This window comes from Schistocerca piceifrons, chromosome 11, assembly GCF_021461385.2.
Source record: "Schistocerca piceifrons isolate TAMUIC-IGC-003096 chromosome 11, iqSchPice1.1, whole genome shotgun sequence".
Taxonomy (NCBI): Eukaryota; Metazoa; Arthropoda; class Insecta; order Orthoptera; family Acrididae; genus Schistocerca; species Schistocerca piceifrons.
Genome location: NC_060148.1, coordinates 175305665 through 175321427, shown reverse-complemented (window position 1 = coordinate 175321427; position 15763 = coordinate 175305665). Strand labels below are relative to the sequence as shown.

Genomic DNA, 15763 nt, shown 5'->3' with positions numbered 1-15763 from the left:
AGTGTTTTGTTTTGTTTCCGAAGGTACCTCCACTATTCTAACATTTTGTGAGTTTTCAGTCGGAGGAGGCCTGCTTGGATCCCACCACGGTGGATATGGATTGCTCGGTATAGGTGTAGCCTGTACGTAATTTATTGGCTGACCTGAATTGATAGAATTTTGCTGCGGCTGCCAATGACTTGGCCCTGGCTGTCGCCAATATTCACTGTCACCCCGCATAGTTTTAGGCTTGTCTTTATATGGACTGTCTGACCTGTTGTCATTTCGTCTCTTTCGGTTGCTATTGTTATTGTTTGGGTTTTCATTGTGGTACGGCCTCTGATTACCATTCGGTTGTTCGGTTGTTGGTGTTCACCGGCCTTTTGATAATTACCGTTATTATTATTAGGATAACCAAAATTTTGGTTGTAGGGATTCCTACTACTATTATTATTATTGTATTTTGCGTTACTATAAGCTTTACTTTTATTTTTCTTTGGACTACCTTCGCCCCTATTTCCATTATTTCCATTCGATGAATTTTTTCTATTAGGACTATTATTATTGCTGATCACGTCAGAATTTTTTCTGGCGTCTTCTTGCACTAGATCCAGAGAATCAATTACAGACAGAAATTCTTTCAGATCGGTGTCTGTAACATTAAATAATTTTTCTCTAATGTGTATGGGTAATCTAGCTTTTAACACTCGCAATAAGTCTCTGGTGGTTACTGGCTCATCCCAGTACCGGGACATGCTAATGTATTTTTCAAAGTACTTTCTTAAGGAACCTGACTTCGGATTGTACATTTCTGCATTGTAAACAATTTTACGGAGTCGCTCTTGTGTAGACGCTGACCAGAATTGATCAAGGAACGCTTTCTCAAAGTCGTGGAAAGTCTTGCAAGTTTCTGCTGCATTTAATGCCCAGAGCGACGCATCACCACAAATATGTGAAACCACAAACTGTATTTTCTGTTCTTCCGACCATGATTTTTAGGAAGAACACTTTTGAAGTTTCGAATGAAAACTACTGGATGTATGTTTTTCTTGCTTTCTTCGTTAAATATTTGAAATTGTCTATGCTTAATCAGGCTTTCTTCATGCATCAAAATAGTTAAATGCATGAAATTGCTATCATTCGCAGGTGGTGTGGTTACTTTATTACAAGTACATTATATTCCACTATTATTGTTCCTTGGTGTCACATATTGCTCTGGTAATATCGGTTGATTACCAAAATTTGGCCTTCCTTGTGGTGCATTAATATTCGCCGTCAGATTATCTGCGATCTTTTGCCTGTCAGTACCAGTGTTGTCATTACTGCATACTGTCAGATTTTCAAAGTTTTGATTTTCAGAGCTCAGCACCCTGGCTACTTCTGTTCGGACTTGCTTTGGGATTTCCGAGGGAATGTCCTCCTGCATTGTTTCCACAGCGGTAGCCAAGGCTTTGAATTGGTTCTCTAGTCTATCTACTTCAGTCTGAAAACTATTGACCTGAATTGGTATGTTTGTTAACGGTTCAATAGTGGTTCTTACTGCATCGATCTCCTGCTTAAAATGGGTAGTAATAGTATTATCACATTCGACCAACACTTGATTTATCCTACCGACAGTTTCTTTATCTCTTTCCAGAAAAATATTGTTTATATTTTCCATAAATTTCTTTTCCTTTTCTTGGTCCCTGAGCTCCTGTTGCTGTTTTTCTATAAGCTTTTCCTGTCTACGTTTTTCCTTTTCCTGCTGACGTTGTCTTTCACGCTCCTGCTCTTTAAGCTCGCATTGTTTTTCACGCTCCTGCTCTTTAATAGTAAACTTTTCAAATAATGGTGTTAGCATATCCTGTATGGACATAGCTTGAGCATTGCTAACTTCTGCCCCTTGCCCAGAAGAAATACTGCCATTAATTCCTAACTGGTTGAATCCAGGAGTGTCAGTTTGTTTTGGCAACTCCTCGGTTTTACTATCACTCGGGACATCAGTTTCTAAATTATCATTCATAATTAAATTTTCTAATAATTCGACAGAAATATGGGTAGATTGTTCTCTGCATCAGTATGCTCATTCGGTTTATTTTTCTTTTGTTTAACCATTCTATCACCAATATAGAACAACAAATATATAAATCACTGACAAGCACCAATTGACACAAAATAATCTTATAACTGATATACACAAATAACACTCAAAAATATTATTCTCACAATTGTAAACGCAGTGAATATTGTTCCTATGCTGCTGCTCAGTTACTGAATATGCATTATCTGTTCCTACCTGAAGTGACTGACAGTACTGGACTGCACTGCTTATGTGAAGCTACTCGTGTGTCTGCCACCAGTGCAGATACAGATTCGTACAGCAGTTCGGTAGGAAGATGTCAATGCTCATGAAACAAGTAAATAAATAATGATTAATAGTTTCTTATGGTACTCCGTACCTGAAATAGGTCACAATTTCAATTATTAAAATGAATAAATGTCCATCGAGGGCCCCACGTTGGGCGCCAGTGTGGCGTTCGCTGTGTTATTCAGTGGTTTGGTATTTAACTAATTTGTAAATGGAAATGATAATCTTATTTTATTACATTGATTAATTACTAAAGAATTTTTCTCCCGGCTAAAGATTTGATCAAGATGCTAAAGAACTCCAAGTTAGCGTCGTGTTAAAGTGTAGTCTGTAAGTTGTGTAAGTGTCACTAAATCACAGTTCATACAACAGGTTCTATATAATTATGGATTATGATGGAAATTGTTATCTTCAGGAAAATGATCATTGAAACCACCGAATATCAGCCGCGCACAACACTGACGTATGTTACCTGAAACAATATTCTTCGCAACTCGTGCGTAATTAATTTCGGATCCATACATCAGCTAGAAAAGTTTTGTTATATCGATCGTGCTATGAGCACTGTTTTTAAAGAACCAATATGATTCGAATTACTTTCATTAAAATGATTTCGGGACCACCGGTGCACATTTATTTTTACACATTTGTATTACGTTCGGCATTTATGTCTGCAGAGTTGCGCAATTTGAATTTGCCGCTGTGATAATTGTTAAGATGGCGGCAGACAATTGATAGAGACTTTCTATTGTTAGAGCAAATAAGTATTTTAACTGCTTATTGAACTTTACACAAACTCTACTTTCGTATTGTGCACTATTTAGACTTCATCAAGCAAACATTTCATTTGTTTCTAAGGAAAACACAGAGAAACACGCGATACAAATCGCTATCATCAATGGCTGCGCTCCTTGCAGCGGAAAGCAACAATTAACACAGATAACGCTTACTGAGAGAGGAATTACAGTTACAAATAATTATTCACGCATGTTTATAATAATAATGAACTCTAATTTCAAGTAATAATTAACAAATAATTAGAATTTCTTAACAGACCTCAGTTTGATATGCGTCTTGCGTGTTGAACCTACAAAAGCCAACCAAGAAAAGGTAAAAACAAAGGAAGACAAACGCAGATCATAAAAGCACTTTACAATTATCATTGTCGTTGTATGCTACACATCGATATGTCCAATTACATTTTTTCATATGTCGAATAGAAAATGTTTATAACTGTTACAGGCATAGTTTCCTCTCGTCGCACTGTAGCCAAAAATTTATCACGTGGATGTTACAACCGTGATGTCGCCAAACACGGATGCGACCGTCACTATGGTGTAAACAGAACCTGGATTCATCCGAAAATTGACGTTTTGCCATTCGTGCACCCAGGTTCGTCGTTGAGTACACCATCGCAGGCGATCAGGTCTGTGATGCAGCGTCAAGGGTAACCGCAGCCACGGTCTCCGAGCTGATAATCCATGCTGCTTCAAACGTCGTCGAACTGTTCGTGCAGATGGTTGTTGTCTCGCAAACGTCCCCATGTGTTGTCTCGGGGATCGAGACGTGGCTGCACGATCCGTTAGAGCCATGCGAATAAGATGGCTGTCATCTCGACTGCTAGTGATACGACGCCGTTGGGATCCAGCACGGTGTTCCGTATTACCCTCCTGAACCCACCAATTCCATATTCTGCTAACAGTCATTGGATCTCGACCAACACGGGGAGTAATGTCGCGATACAATAAACCGCAATCGCGACCTTTATCAAAGTCAGAAACATGATGGTACGCATTTCCCCTCCTTACACGAGGCATCACAACAACGTTTCACCAGGCAACGCCGGTCAACTGCTGTTTGTGTATGAGAAATCGGTTGGAAACTTTCCTCATGTCAGCACGTTGTAGGTGTCGCCACCGGCGCAAACCTTGTTTGATTGCTCTGAAAAGCTAATCATTTGCATATCACAGCATCTTCTTCCTGTCGGTTAAATTTCGCGTCTGTAGCGTGTCATCTTCGTGGCGTAGCAATTTTAATGGCGAGTAGTGTAGTTTAATGATAGTATGCTACATGACAAAAATCGTTTTTGTAGACATAACCGATAACGATTTGCTCTTAGTGGCCGTCAAATCCAAATCAAAGAACCTACACAAAATGAAACACAATTTTTCTCTTATTTAACGAAACACAATATAATATAAAGTAAAAATGAAATTTTTCTAGAAATAGAAAGGCATATGGTATATCTGTTTCCTCAACAGAATCATCACTCACACATCTAACACACAATACCCTTTTATGCTCACCACATACGCATGAACTGCATTTGATACAAGATTCATTTCCTTTTCTGTCTTTCGAAGGATCACACAAGTTACATGTTTTCTTCGTTTTGTCCGCAAATTCTGTTTGTGTGTATGGTAGTGGATTGATTCTCTTCTTTTCTTAACACCGGTGTGGTCAAACCCACCGCGAGATGTTTTATGAACGTGGCCCGTGCACGTACTGTGAGTGAATCTTGGTTCGTATTATATTTGAATAATAGGAAACTGTTCAGAGCTGGGGTGTCTACCACTCCGAAGAAGTATCTGAATGGCCACCGTCGGATTTTTAGTTCGGTAGCCTTGCCTTTGCAAAGTTTGTCCAACACGTCCACTCCACCTCTTGTTAGCTTATAGAGTTCAACGATCTCTGGCTTGCTCGATTCATCGCTTATTGTTCCACTGCGGTGCGTGGATGACATTAGGATAACTTTGTTATTCTTTGCAGTTGTGAAAGCAACCAAAATTTTGTTGTCTTGATAGACGAACTTTACGGTTCCAACTTGGGCCGGTGACAACATGGTTAGTGGTATCACACGCCTATTTTTACGCAGTGTACCGACTAACGTAAGTTTTAGCTCAGGCAATTTCTCTGCCACCTCACATGAAGTGAACCTCTTATCAGATTTCACATTGCGATTGCTCCCTCTCACTGAGTCCCTAAGTCTAACAACATACTAAGCTGATATGGATAAATTATTCTTGTTCTTTGTTTGCGCTTTTCCAATAGACGGCGTGCCTAAAATGAAACAGAACGCTCTGGCGTCACACAGTGAAACTATTTTCAGACCGTACTTATCAGGTTTCGATGGTATAAACATTCTAAAGGGACACCGACAGCGGAAACTCAGTAATGTTTCATCTGCCATCAGATACTCTGAAGGGCTGTAGTAATGACCTTTATTATCAAATCTCAAATTTTGTAGGACGAATGTAAATCGTTTCTGCGACATAGCACAGCGAAAGATCGGTGGTCCATACATATCGGAAAACATCTTGGCATAAGCCAGAATCTTTCAAGACACCGTTCATAAACAAGAGACCAATACAATCTTTTATCACAGTTACGTCTGTCGGGTGTAAAAATGTGATTCATCACGAACATTAACACATGTAATCACACTAGGTGAGCGTGGAAGTAGTTGCCAGGAAGTAACTGATGGAAAATGAAATTACTTTTAACAAATGTGAGTTTCTTTCCCAAAAGCCTTTTCAACACAGATTTAAAATTATAAGCAGGAAAGCACCCTCGAAATATCAAGTTACAATTTTATTTAGAGGCAGAAAGAACAATATTAACAGTAGGAGCCTTCGGCCTCAGAACCTTGCCGCTCCCTTTCAACACGACTGTAGACATGGTCGCTCACAACAACCTCTGAAAGAGTACACTGGTGAAAATCTGCAACACACCAGATTTCTTTAAACAAAAAATTTTTAACAACTCACACAAACACGTAAACTACGCACCTCGTATGAGGGATGGAAATGGTACAACACTCAAATTATTTGCAATTTTTTAAGGACTCGTACGATGGGAGCGTGGCAACCTTATAACCCAAAATGACTATTTAAATAAAACCCATAAAATGCAGACTTACATAAAACGTACAACATGCTCTACATTACACATATACCACCTCGCAAGATGATAGGCAAAATAAAAAACATATTTCAAGAATTCGGCCTTTAAGCAATAAATTCGTCAACACCGAATTAACGTATGGCAGATTGACGGGAAGGGAGGGGGGAGGGGCGGGGTTACTAAACAACCCGAACCGCAGATTGCTCTAAACCTCCCCAATTCCACAAGGGAAAAACGGACCACCCAATTCACAAATAACCACCTTCCCACAGGTGGGCAAACGGAGAAGAATGGTGGGACGAAACCCCAAAACAAAGTGGCTGGTGACCTCACCAAAAAAACAAGTAGAATTTAACAAGTAAATGAAACAACATATCTCAAATCACTTAACTTCTAATAAACTGCGATGTCTGGTGAAGACCTGGCGCAGCACCCCCAACGCTCTCCCGAACCGTCCGCTGCCAGCCGCTCCAACGGACGCAGGAAGGCGCGCCGATCTCCCGTCTCACGGCGTCGCAGCTCGCGCCGGCCAGACCGACGTCGCGGTTTGACTCCTGCTGCTCTCGTGTCGGCCGCGAAGCCACCAGCCCTCGCTATACGGCGCGGCCCACTGGACTCACGTGGCGACCTCACACGCGCCGACGCTCAAGGCGGACAAGTCATCTCGTGTCTCAGTGCGCGACCGACCAGCCGATCGATCCAACCGCCAATGACCGTTGCCCGAGCAACGAGGGCGGCCTAGCGCGCACACCCAGATGCAGGAACTCAGCCTCGACCGGGCGACCACTAGCTGAGTTCGGTTACTGGCGGAGTGGCAATACATTTTCTGGCTTTAAAGTTTGATCCAAACGACAGACATACTAGCACTCCGACGACGGACAGACACTAACTGCCTCACATCTGCAAACTAGAGGCAGACGCGCGACTGACCTAGCCTCACTCCGACTGCCTCCTAGCGAGCTCATAGCGCCCCTTAAATGCACGTGAACAGCCAACCTTTCCGCTTTCCCACCAGATGGAAACGCAAAAGCTGCGATTGCCACAGCGGCGCCACCTCCAGAAACGGAGGGCGACTGCTTCACACTACGCGCTACAGCAATTTTTTACCACGGCTCAACGACATTCCTCTCAACAGTGAGTAATTCGCCTTATGTTAGCACATGCATTGACAATGCGCTGACGCATGTTGTCAGGCGTTGTCGGTGGATCACGATAGCAAATATCCTTCAATTTTCCCCACAGAAAGATATCCGGTGACGTCAGATCTGGTGCGGGCCACGGTATGGTGCTTCGACGACCAATCCACCTGTCATGAAATATGCTATTCACTTCAACCGCACGCGAGCTATGTGTCGGACATCATGTTGGAAGTGCATCGCCATTCTGTCATGCAGTGAAACATCTTGTAGTAACATCGGTAGAAGTTTACGTAGGAAATCAGCATACATTGCACCATTTAGACTGCCATCGATCAAATGGGGGCCAATTATCCTTTCACCCATAATGCCGCACCATACATTAACCCGCCAAGGTCGGTGATGTTTCATTTGTCGCAGCCATCGTGGATTTTCCATTGCCCAATAGTGCGTATTATACCGGTTTACGTTGCCGTGTAAGTAGGCTGTTTAGGTTTTTATATTGGTAACGCCACGTAGCGCTCTATATGAAAATCACTGGATGTGCTGTGTGCAGTCTGTGGCTGGTTTGCATTGTTGTTGGCCATTGTAGTGTTGCCCAGTTGGCTGTGATCAGCGCGTGGCGTTGCGTAGTTGGAGGTGAGCCGCCAGCATTGGTGGATGTGGGGAGAGCAATGGCGGAGTTTTGAGAGCGGATGATCTGGACGCGTGTCCATCAGAGACAGTAAATTTGTAAGACTGGGTGTCACGAACTGATATATATGATGACTTTTGAACCCTATTAAGGTAAATACATTGTTTGTTCTCTGTCAAAATGTTTCATTTGCTAACTATGCCTATGAGTAGTTAGTGCCTTCCGTAGTTTGAATCTTTTATTTAGCTGGCAGTATTGGCGCTCGCTGTATTGCAGTAGTTCGAGTAACGAAGATTTTTGTAAGGTAAGTGATTTGTGAAATGTATAGGCTAATGTTAGTCAGGGCCATTCTTTTGTAGGGATTATTGAAAATCAGACGGCGTTGCTCTAAAAAATATTGTGTGTCAGTTTAGTGTTGATCAGATTAGGTAAAGAGCGAAATGTCTGAGTAAGTTCAGTTTTGCTCAGCAGTTTGAAAATCAAATAACGTAAGGCATTTACCAGCACAGTAATTCACTAATTTTTCTAAGGGGACGTTTCAACCGCTGTTGGTGAATGACGCTTCGTCGCTAAGTAGTACGCGTGCAAAAAATCAGTCATCGTCCCGTAATTTCTCTTGTGCTCAGTGGCAGAACTGTACATGACGCTCAAAGTCGTCGCCATCCAATTCCTGGTGCATAGAAATATGGTACGGGTGAAATCGATGTTGATGTAGCATTCTCAACAACGACATTTTTGAGATTCCCGATACTCGCGCAGTTTGTCTGCTATTGATGTGCCGATTAGCCGCGGCAGTAGCTAAAACACCTACTCGGGCATCATCATTTGTTGCAGATCGTTGTTGACGTGTCACATGTGGCTGAAGACTTCCTGTTTCCTTAAATAACGTAACTATCCGGCGAACGGTCCGGACACTTGGATGATGTGGTCCAGGATACGGAGCAGCATACATAGCACACGCCCGTTGGGCATTTTGATCACAATAGCCATACATCAACACGATATCGACCTTATCCGCAATTGGTATACGTCCCATTTCAACAAGGGCAATGTATCACGAAGCAAATACTGTCCGCACTGGCGGGATGTTGCGTGATACCACGTACTTACAAGTTTCTGACTATTAAAGCGCCATCTATCACAATGGGAAAAAAGTGGTCCAACTAAAACATTCATATTTCTTTACGTACTACACGAATGTGTAATAAAAATGTGGGTTCCTATTTTTAAAAACCCAGTTGATATCCGTTTGACCTATGGAAGCGCCATCTAGCGGACCATCCATAGCGCCATCTGGTTTCCCCCTTCAAGCTAGACGAGTTTTGTTCTTTGTACTTTTTTCGTTTGCTGCTTATTTCGTGAGATATTTTTCCCGGTCACTATGAATGGACCACCTTGTAGACTTTAAGGTACGGCCTGTGTGTGGCCTTGTTTGCCGCCCTATCATGTGTGCGAAAGCAGCCAACGCTGGAAGGACTTTCAAGAATGGGTGCGCTGCGCTGCGTCGTTACGGTGTGACTGATCCGCCCATGAACTATAGACCTATATCTCTAACGTCTATCAGTTATAGAATTTTGGAACAAGTATTATGTTCGAGTATAATGACTTTTCTGAAGACTAGAAATCTACTCTGTAGGAATCAGCATGGCTTTCGAAAAAGTCGGTCGTGTGAAACCCAGCTCGCGCTATTCGTCCACGAGGCTCAGAGGGCCATAGACACTGGTTCTCAGGTAGATGCCGTGTTTCTTGACTTCCGAAAGGCGTTCGATACAGTTCCCCACAGTCGTTTAATGAACAAAGTAAGAGCATATGGACTATCAGACCAATTGTGTGATTGGATTGAGGAGTTCCTAGATAACAGAACGCAGCATGTCATTCTCAATGGAGAGAAGTCTTCCGAAGTAAGAGTAATTTCGGGTGTGCCGCAGGGGAGTGTCGTAGGATCGTTACTATTCACAATATACATAAATGACCTTGTGGATAACATCGGAAGTTCACTGAGGCTTTTTGCAGATGATGCTGTGGTATATCGAGAGGTTGTAACAATGGAAAATTGTACTGAAATGCAGGAGGATCTGCAGCGAATTGACGCATGGTGCAGGGAATGGCAATTGAATCTCAATGTAGAGAAGTGTAATGTGCTGCGGATACATAGAAAGAAAGATCCCTTATCATTTAGCTACAATATAGTAGGTCAGCAACTGGAAGCAGTTAATTCCATAAATTATCTGGGAGTACGCATTAGGAGTGATTTAAAATGGAATGACCATATAAAATCAATGTTCGGTAAAGGAGATGGCAGACTGATATTCATCAGAAGAATCCTAAGAAAATGCAATCCGGAAACAAAGGAAGTAGGTTACAGTACACTTTTTCGCCCACTGCTCGAATACTGCTCAGCAGTGTGGGATCCGTACCAGACAGGGCTGATAGAAGAGATAGAGAAGATCCAACGGAGCGCAGCGCACTTCGTTACAGGGTCATTTAGTAATCGCGAAAGCGTTACGGAGATGATAGATAAACTCCAGTGGAAGACTCTGCAGGAGAGATGCTCAGTAGCTCGGCACGGGCTTTTGTTGAAGTTTCGAGAACATACCTTCACCGAAGAGTCGAGTAGTATATTGCTTTCTTCTACGTATATCTCGCGAAGAGACCTTGAGGATAAAATCAGAGAGATTAGAGCCCACACAGAGGCATACCGACAATCCTTCTTTCCACGAACAATACGAGACTGGAATAGAAGAGAGAACCGATAGAAGGTACCCTCCGCTACACGCCGTCAGGTGGCTTGCGGAGTATGGATGTAGATGTAGATGACGTGACCTAGACGACAGGCGACGTCCGAGCGGGGTGGGAGGAGGGGGGGGGGTGAAGGGGGCAGTAATATGTAATTCATGTCACACAGTCTCATACGGAACCTACACCCGCTTTCTTTTATATACTGTATATGATAAGATACTGTCATCCCCCTTCCCTTCTGTGTGAAAGAATGAATGAGCAAATGTATTTCTAGTTGGATGCTGGATGGTAGCAGACAAGCCTGTCTGCTAGAGAGCAGTAGGACCAACGTCTGAACAGGCAGCTACGCTTTCTAAAAGCAGAGAGGTTTCTGTTCTTAGTATGGTCCTGTCCGTCCCTTGTCATGTTGGTATAGGAAGCTGCCTCTCTGGTCACTTCCGTTTGTATATGTGAAGCACCCTCATGAAGGGACCATGGCAGTCTGTCCGCGGCGAGCGTCTGAAGTGGTAAGATCTCCGGCTAAGCGCGTGTCTGCCAAGTCCGTAGGACAATGGATTTCTTAAGTTCAGCCTAACTGAAAATTTAATCACCTTTATTTCAGGTTTAGCTCTAAAATATCTAATGTTATCTTAAATTGCAACGCAGTGTAATTCGAGTGTGAAGTTCAGAATATATTCCGGTAGTTGCTTTGTCATTACTTTCTGAGTAAAGTGGAACCACGTGTTGATCAGTAACTCTAACTAGCATCATCAATCTTCAATGAGAATGTGCGTGAGATTATAACGTCTCGTCTTGACAATATTTTTCTTTATGTTCAACCCACGTGGGGTGTACTTTGTGAGACCAGTACCACGTGCTTATACAATAGTTTGACCCATCAGGTTAATAGTAAGACGATAGTAACCAGTTCGAGGTTTTTCTCTTGTAAACTGCTTTTCAATCTAATTTATTTTAATTATCAAAATTATTGTGGAGTTACATTCTTTGTGTAAACCAAGTTGACCACGCGAAGCATGTGGTGTAATCATCAAAGTAGCCCTCAGCTATTCTTTTCGGGAAGATTTCACAGAGAGTTTGTACGAATTTAGTATACCAGTGTGTGGTAATTACATGACGGACAGGATTGTGCTACGAACTAAACATCTTTGGGTGAAAATTGAACCGGTTGGTTGTGGTTAATTTCCTCTTGCATATGTTTCAACGTCCCTTGTGTGTTATTGTATGAATGGAGTGTTGTATGCAGTCTCCCAATCTTGGCTCCATATTAGATGTGTTTACAAACTCACATTTTCACAATCCTAAATAAGGCACCAGTTTAGTTATGACTCACATTTAATATGCTGAAATTTCAGTGATCAATGTTAAAATAGATTTCCAAATATAAACTGATTTATTTCTTTTTATTTAAATTCTCTAATATATATATATATATATATATATATATATATATATATATATATATATATATATATATCACCGGTTGTCGTATGACTATTAAAAGATTATAATTAATGTTAGTCTGGTTGGGAATTTGGTAAGCTAGACTGGATACCTGGTGAAACAGTTGCTCAGTAATGCAAGGTTAACTTCCCCAGTCAGCTCACAGCTTTTAACCCGCTTTTATTGTCTATCAGTACCGCTTTCATAGCAAATTAAAGCAAGAACGTTACAATTGGACAGATATATTATACTAGAACTGACATGCGGTTATATTTTCACGCAATTAGGGTGGATAGATCCTAAGAAATCAGTACCCAGAACAACCACCTCTGGCCTTAATAACAGCCTTGGTACGCCTCGACATTGAGTCAAACAGAGCTTGGATGGCGTGTACAGGTACAGCTGCCCATGCAGCTTCGACACGATACCACAGTTCATCAAGAGTAGTGACTGGCGTATTGTGACGAGTCAGTTGCTCGGCCAACATTGACCAGACGTTTTTAATTGGTGAGAGATCTGGAGAATGTGCTGGCCAGCGCAGCAGTCCAACATTTTCCGTATCCAGAAAGGCCCGTACAGGACCTGCAACATGCGGTCGTGCATTATCCTGCTGAAATGTAGGGTTCCGCAGGGATCGAATGGAGGGTACAGCCACGGGTCGTAACACGTCTGAAATGTAACGTCCACTGTTCAAAGTGCCGTCAGTGCGAACAAGAGGTGACGCAGACGTGTAACCCATGGCACCCCATACTATCACGCCGGGTGATACGCCAGTATGGCGATGACGAACACACGCTTCCAATGTGCGTTCACCGCGATGTCGCCAAACACGGATGAGACCATCGTGATGCTGCAAACAGAACCTGGATTCATCCGAAAAAATGTTTTGCCATTCGTGCACCCAGTTTCATCGTTGCGTACACCATCGCAGGCGCTCCTGTCTGTGATACAGCGTCAAGGGTAACCGCAGCTGTGGTCTCCGAGCTGATAGTCCATGCTGCTGCAAACGTCGTCTAACTGTTCGTGCAGATGGTTGTTGTCTTGCAAACGTCCCCATCTGTTGACTCAGGGATCGAGACGTGGCTGCACGATCCGTTACAGCCATGCGGATAAGATGCCTGTCATCTCGACTCGTCTGTGTTTCTTCCACGTTTACACGTGGAACCGTAGAAAATTCAGCTACTGCAAGCTCTTCGTGAAGGTGACAAACAGCGACGTGTGGAATTCTGTTTTCTTTTTCTTTTCTTTTTTAACTTGTGGAATCTTATGGGTCTTAACTGCTAAGGTCATCACTCCCTAAGCTTACACACTACTTAACCTAAATTATCCTAAGGGAAAACACACAAACACCCATGCCCGAGGGAGAACTCGAACCTCTGTGTTCTGTGCAAATTGTGCAAATGGCTCTGAGCACTATGGGACTTAACATCTGAGGTGTTCAGTCGCCTAGAACTTAGAACCACTTAAACCTAACTAACCTAAGGACATCACACACGTCCATGCCCCAGGCAGGATTCGAACCTGCGACCGTAGCGGTCGTAGCAGGTTCGAATACTGCCTCGGGCATGGAGGTGTGTGATGTCCTTAGGTTAGTCAGGTTTAAGTGGTTCTAAGTTCTAGGGGACTCATGACCTGAGATGTTGTCCCATAGTGCTCAGAGCCATTTGAATTTGAGTAATTTAAGGGATGGCCAGGTGCCAAAACCGTCGTTATCCCGCTACCCCCAGGCAAGGAATGTGTGTACGCCAGCTGCCTGTGTATCGCGTGATTCATTTGAAAGGGTTCCAGAGTTCTCAAAACGTCTGTGAACCTTGTAACAGAAGTGGGACTTGGGTGCCTGCCCGATATTCACCCACCATCCGATTAAAATTACTTGGTGGTTTACACTTCACGCGCTGTAGCTGGTTTCCTCTAATCACAGTACTCAGCGTCACGCCCAAACCGTTCGCAGCTGCCAAACTGCCGCAAATGTTCGTCAGTTCACTTGCAATTCCTCGTCCGTCATTGTTTCTTCATGTGCATGGGTCCGGAGCGCCGTGTCTGGTCGTTTCATTTGGTATTTCAACACACATGATAACCACAACAAAAGCTACACACCCATACCCCCCCCCCCCCCACACACACACAAAACCACTCACGCACACACACACAAATGATGCTGACGAAATACACTGTTCTCATACTCAGCACTAACCAAACACTTCCGGACCCTTCCACACAAAACGCGTTTCAGCGTCATTTGTACAGTTATTACAATCACAGAGATGTCGGCTCAAACACTAGAGAAGCTTCGCACAACATTGCGTGAAGTTGAATTTCTGAAGGGTGCAATTAATCATTGCGACTGGTACATGAGAGCCACAAATGCATCAGTGTTCTGCAGTACAGGGTGATTTTTTTCCCAACGTGTACAAACTCTAGGGTTTGATCGATGAGAGAATACGGAACAAGAAAGGCCCTATGAACTTATCTCTGGAGATGCATCGCTTCCATGCTAGAGACAATCATACATTGTTACACAGACTGCGGTCTAATACGGGCTGCACGATGGAGCCACAATTACAGTATGTGTTGAAAATGGTTTCCGTGTGCCTGAACGCATGCTTGTACACAGCGTAGCATGTTACGTCTCACACATTCGTATCGGTCAGGCTGCATGCGCACTGTGTCAAGGGCAGCGTGAATACGCGTCTCCACTGTATCCACGTCTGGGATGGGCTCTGCAAACACAATTGACTTTCGAGATCAGAAACCGCACAGGTTGAGATCTGGTGAACGAGCAGGCCGCGCAACTGGAGCCCCTCGTCCGATCCATCGACCAGGGAAGACACGATTGAGATGCGTCCGGAAGTTAACGGCGAAGCGGGCTGGAGCACCATCAGGTAGCAGCCACGTAAGCCTTCCGACTATCATTGGTACTTCTTCCAGCAGGGGAGGCAAAGTCACCCGCAAGAAACGCCGATAGTTTCGGTCTATTGGGCGACGTGGAAGGAAGACTGGTCCCAAAATACGGTCGCCAATTATCCCGGCCCACACATTCCGGCTGCACCGACGATGATGATTGGCTGTCGCCATATCTTCGGCCTTCTGCATACTATCCCAGTCCGCAGCTCGTGGTCGTGCGGTAGCGTTCTCGCTTCCCGCGCCCGGGTTTCCGGGTTCGATTCCCGGCGGGGTCACGGATTTTCTCTACCCCGTGATGACTGGGTGTTGTGTGATGTCCTTAGGTAAGTTAGGTTTAAGTAGTTCTAAGTTCTAGGGGACTGATGACCATAGATGTTAAGTCCCATAGTGCTCACAGCCATTTGAACTATCCCACAGATGACTGTTATGAAAGCTGAAGATGCCACTCCGCCTAAAAGTGGCCTCATCTGTGAATATGATGGATGACAGAAATCCCGCAATCGTGGCTGCCTGGTGAAGAAACCAGTGACAGAACTGATCCCGATGCGGGAAGTCTGTCGCTAGTCACCCCTGCACTCGCTATAAGGGTGATAACAATTGTGATGGAGAATGTTCCAACCGGTGGTCTGGCTTACCCTGTACTGGCGGCGGTCATCTTGCACAGTGTTAACCACATGTTCA

General features: G+C 43.6%; 1 protein-coding gene across 1 annotated transcript; it reads right to left on the bottom strand.

Annotated features, from left to right (window-relative positions):
* Nucleotides 1–1153: 1153 nt before the first annotated feature.
* On the bottom strand, nt 1154–1981 carry LOC124719881 (putative uncharacterized protein DDB_G0271982). The gene has a single exon (XM_047245062.1). The coding sequence runs from the start codon at nt 1979–1981 to the stop codon at nt 1154–1156; it is 828 nt and encodes a 275-aa protein (XP_047101018.1).
* Nucleotides 1982–15763: the final 13782 nt, after the last annotated feature.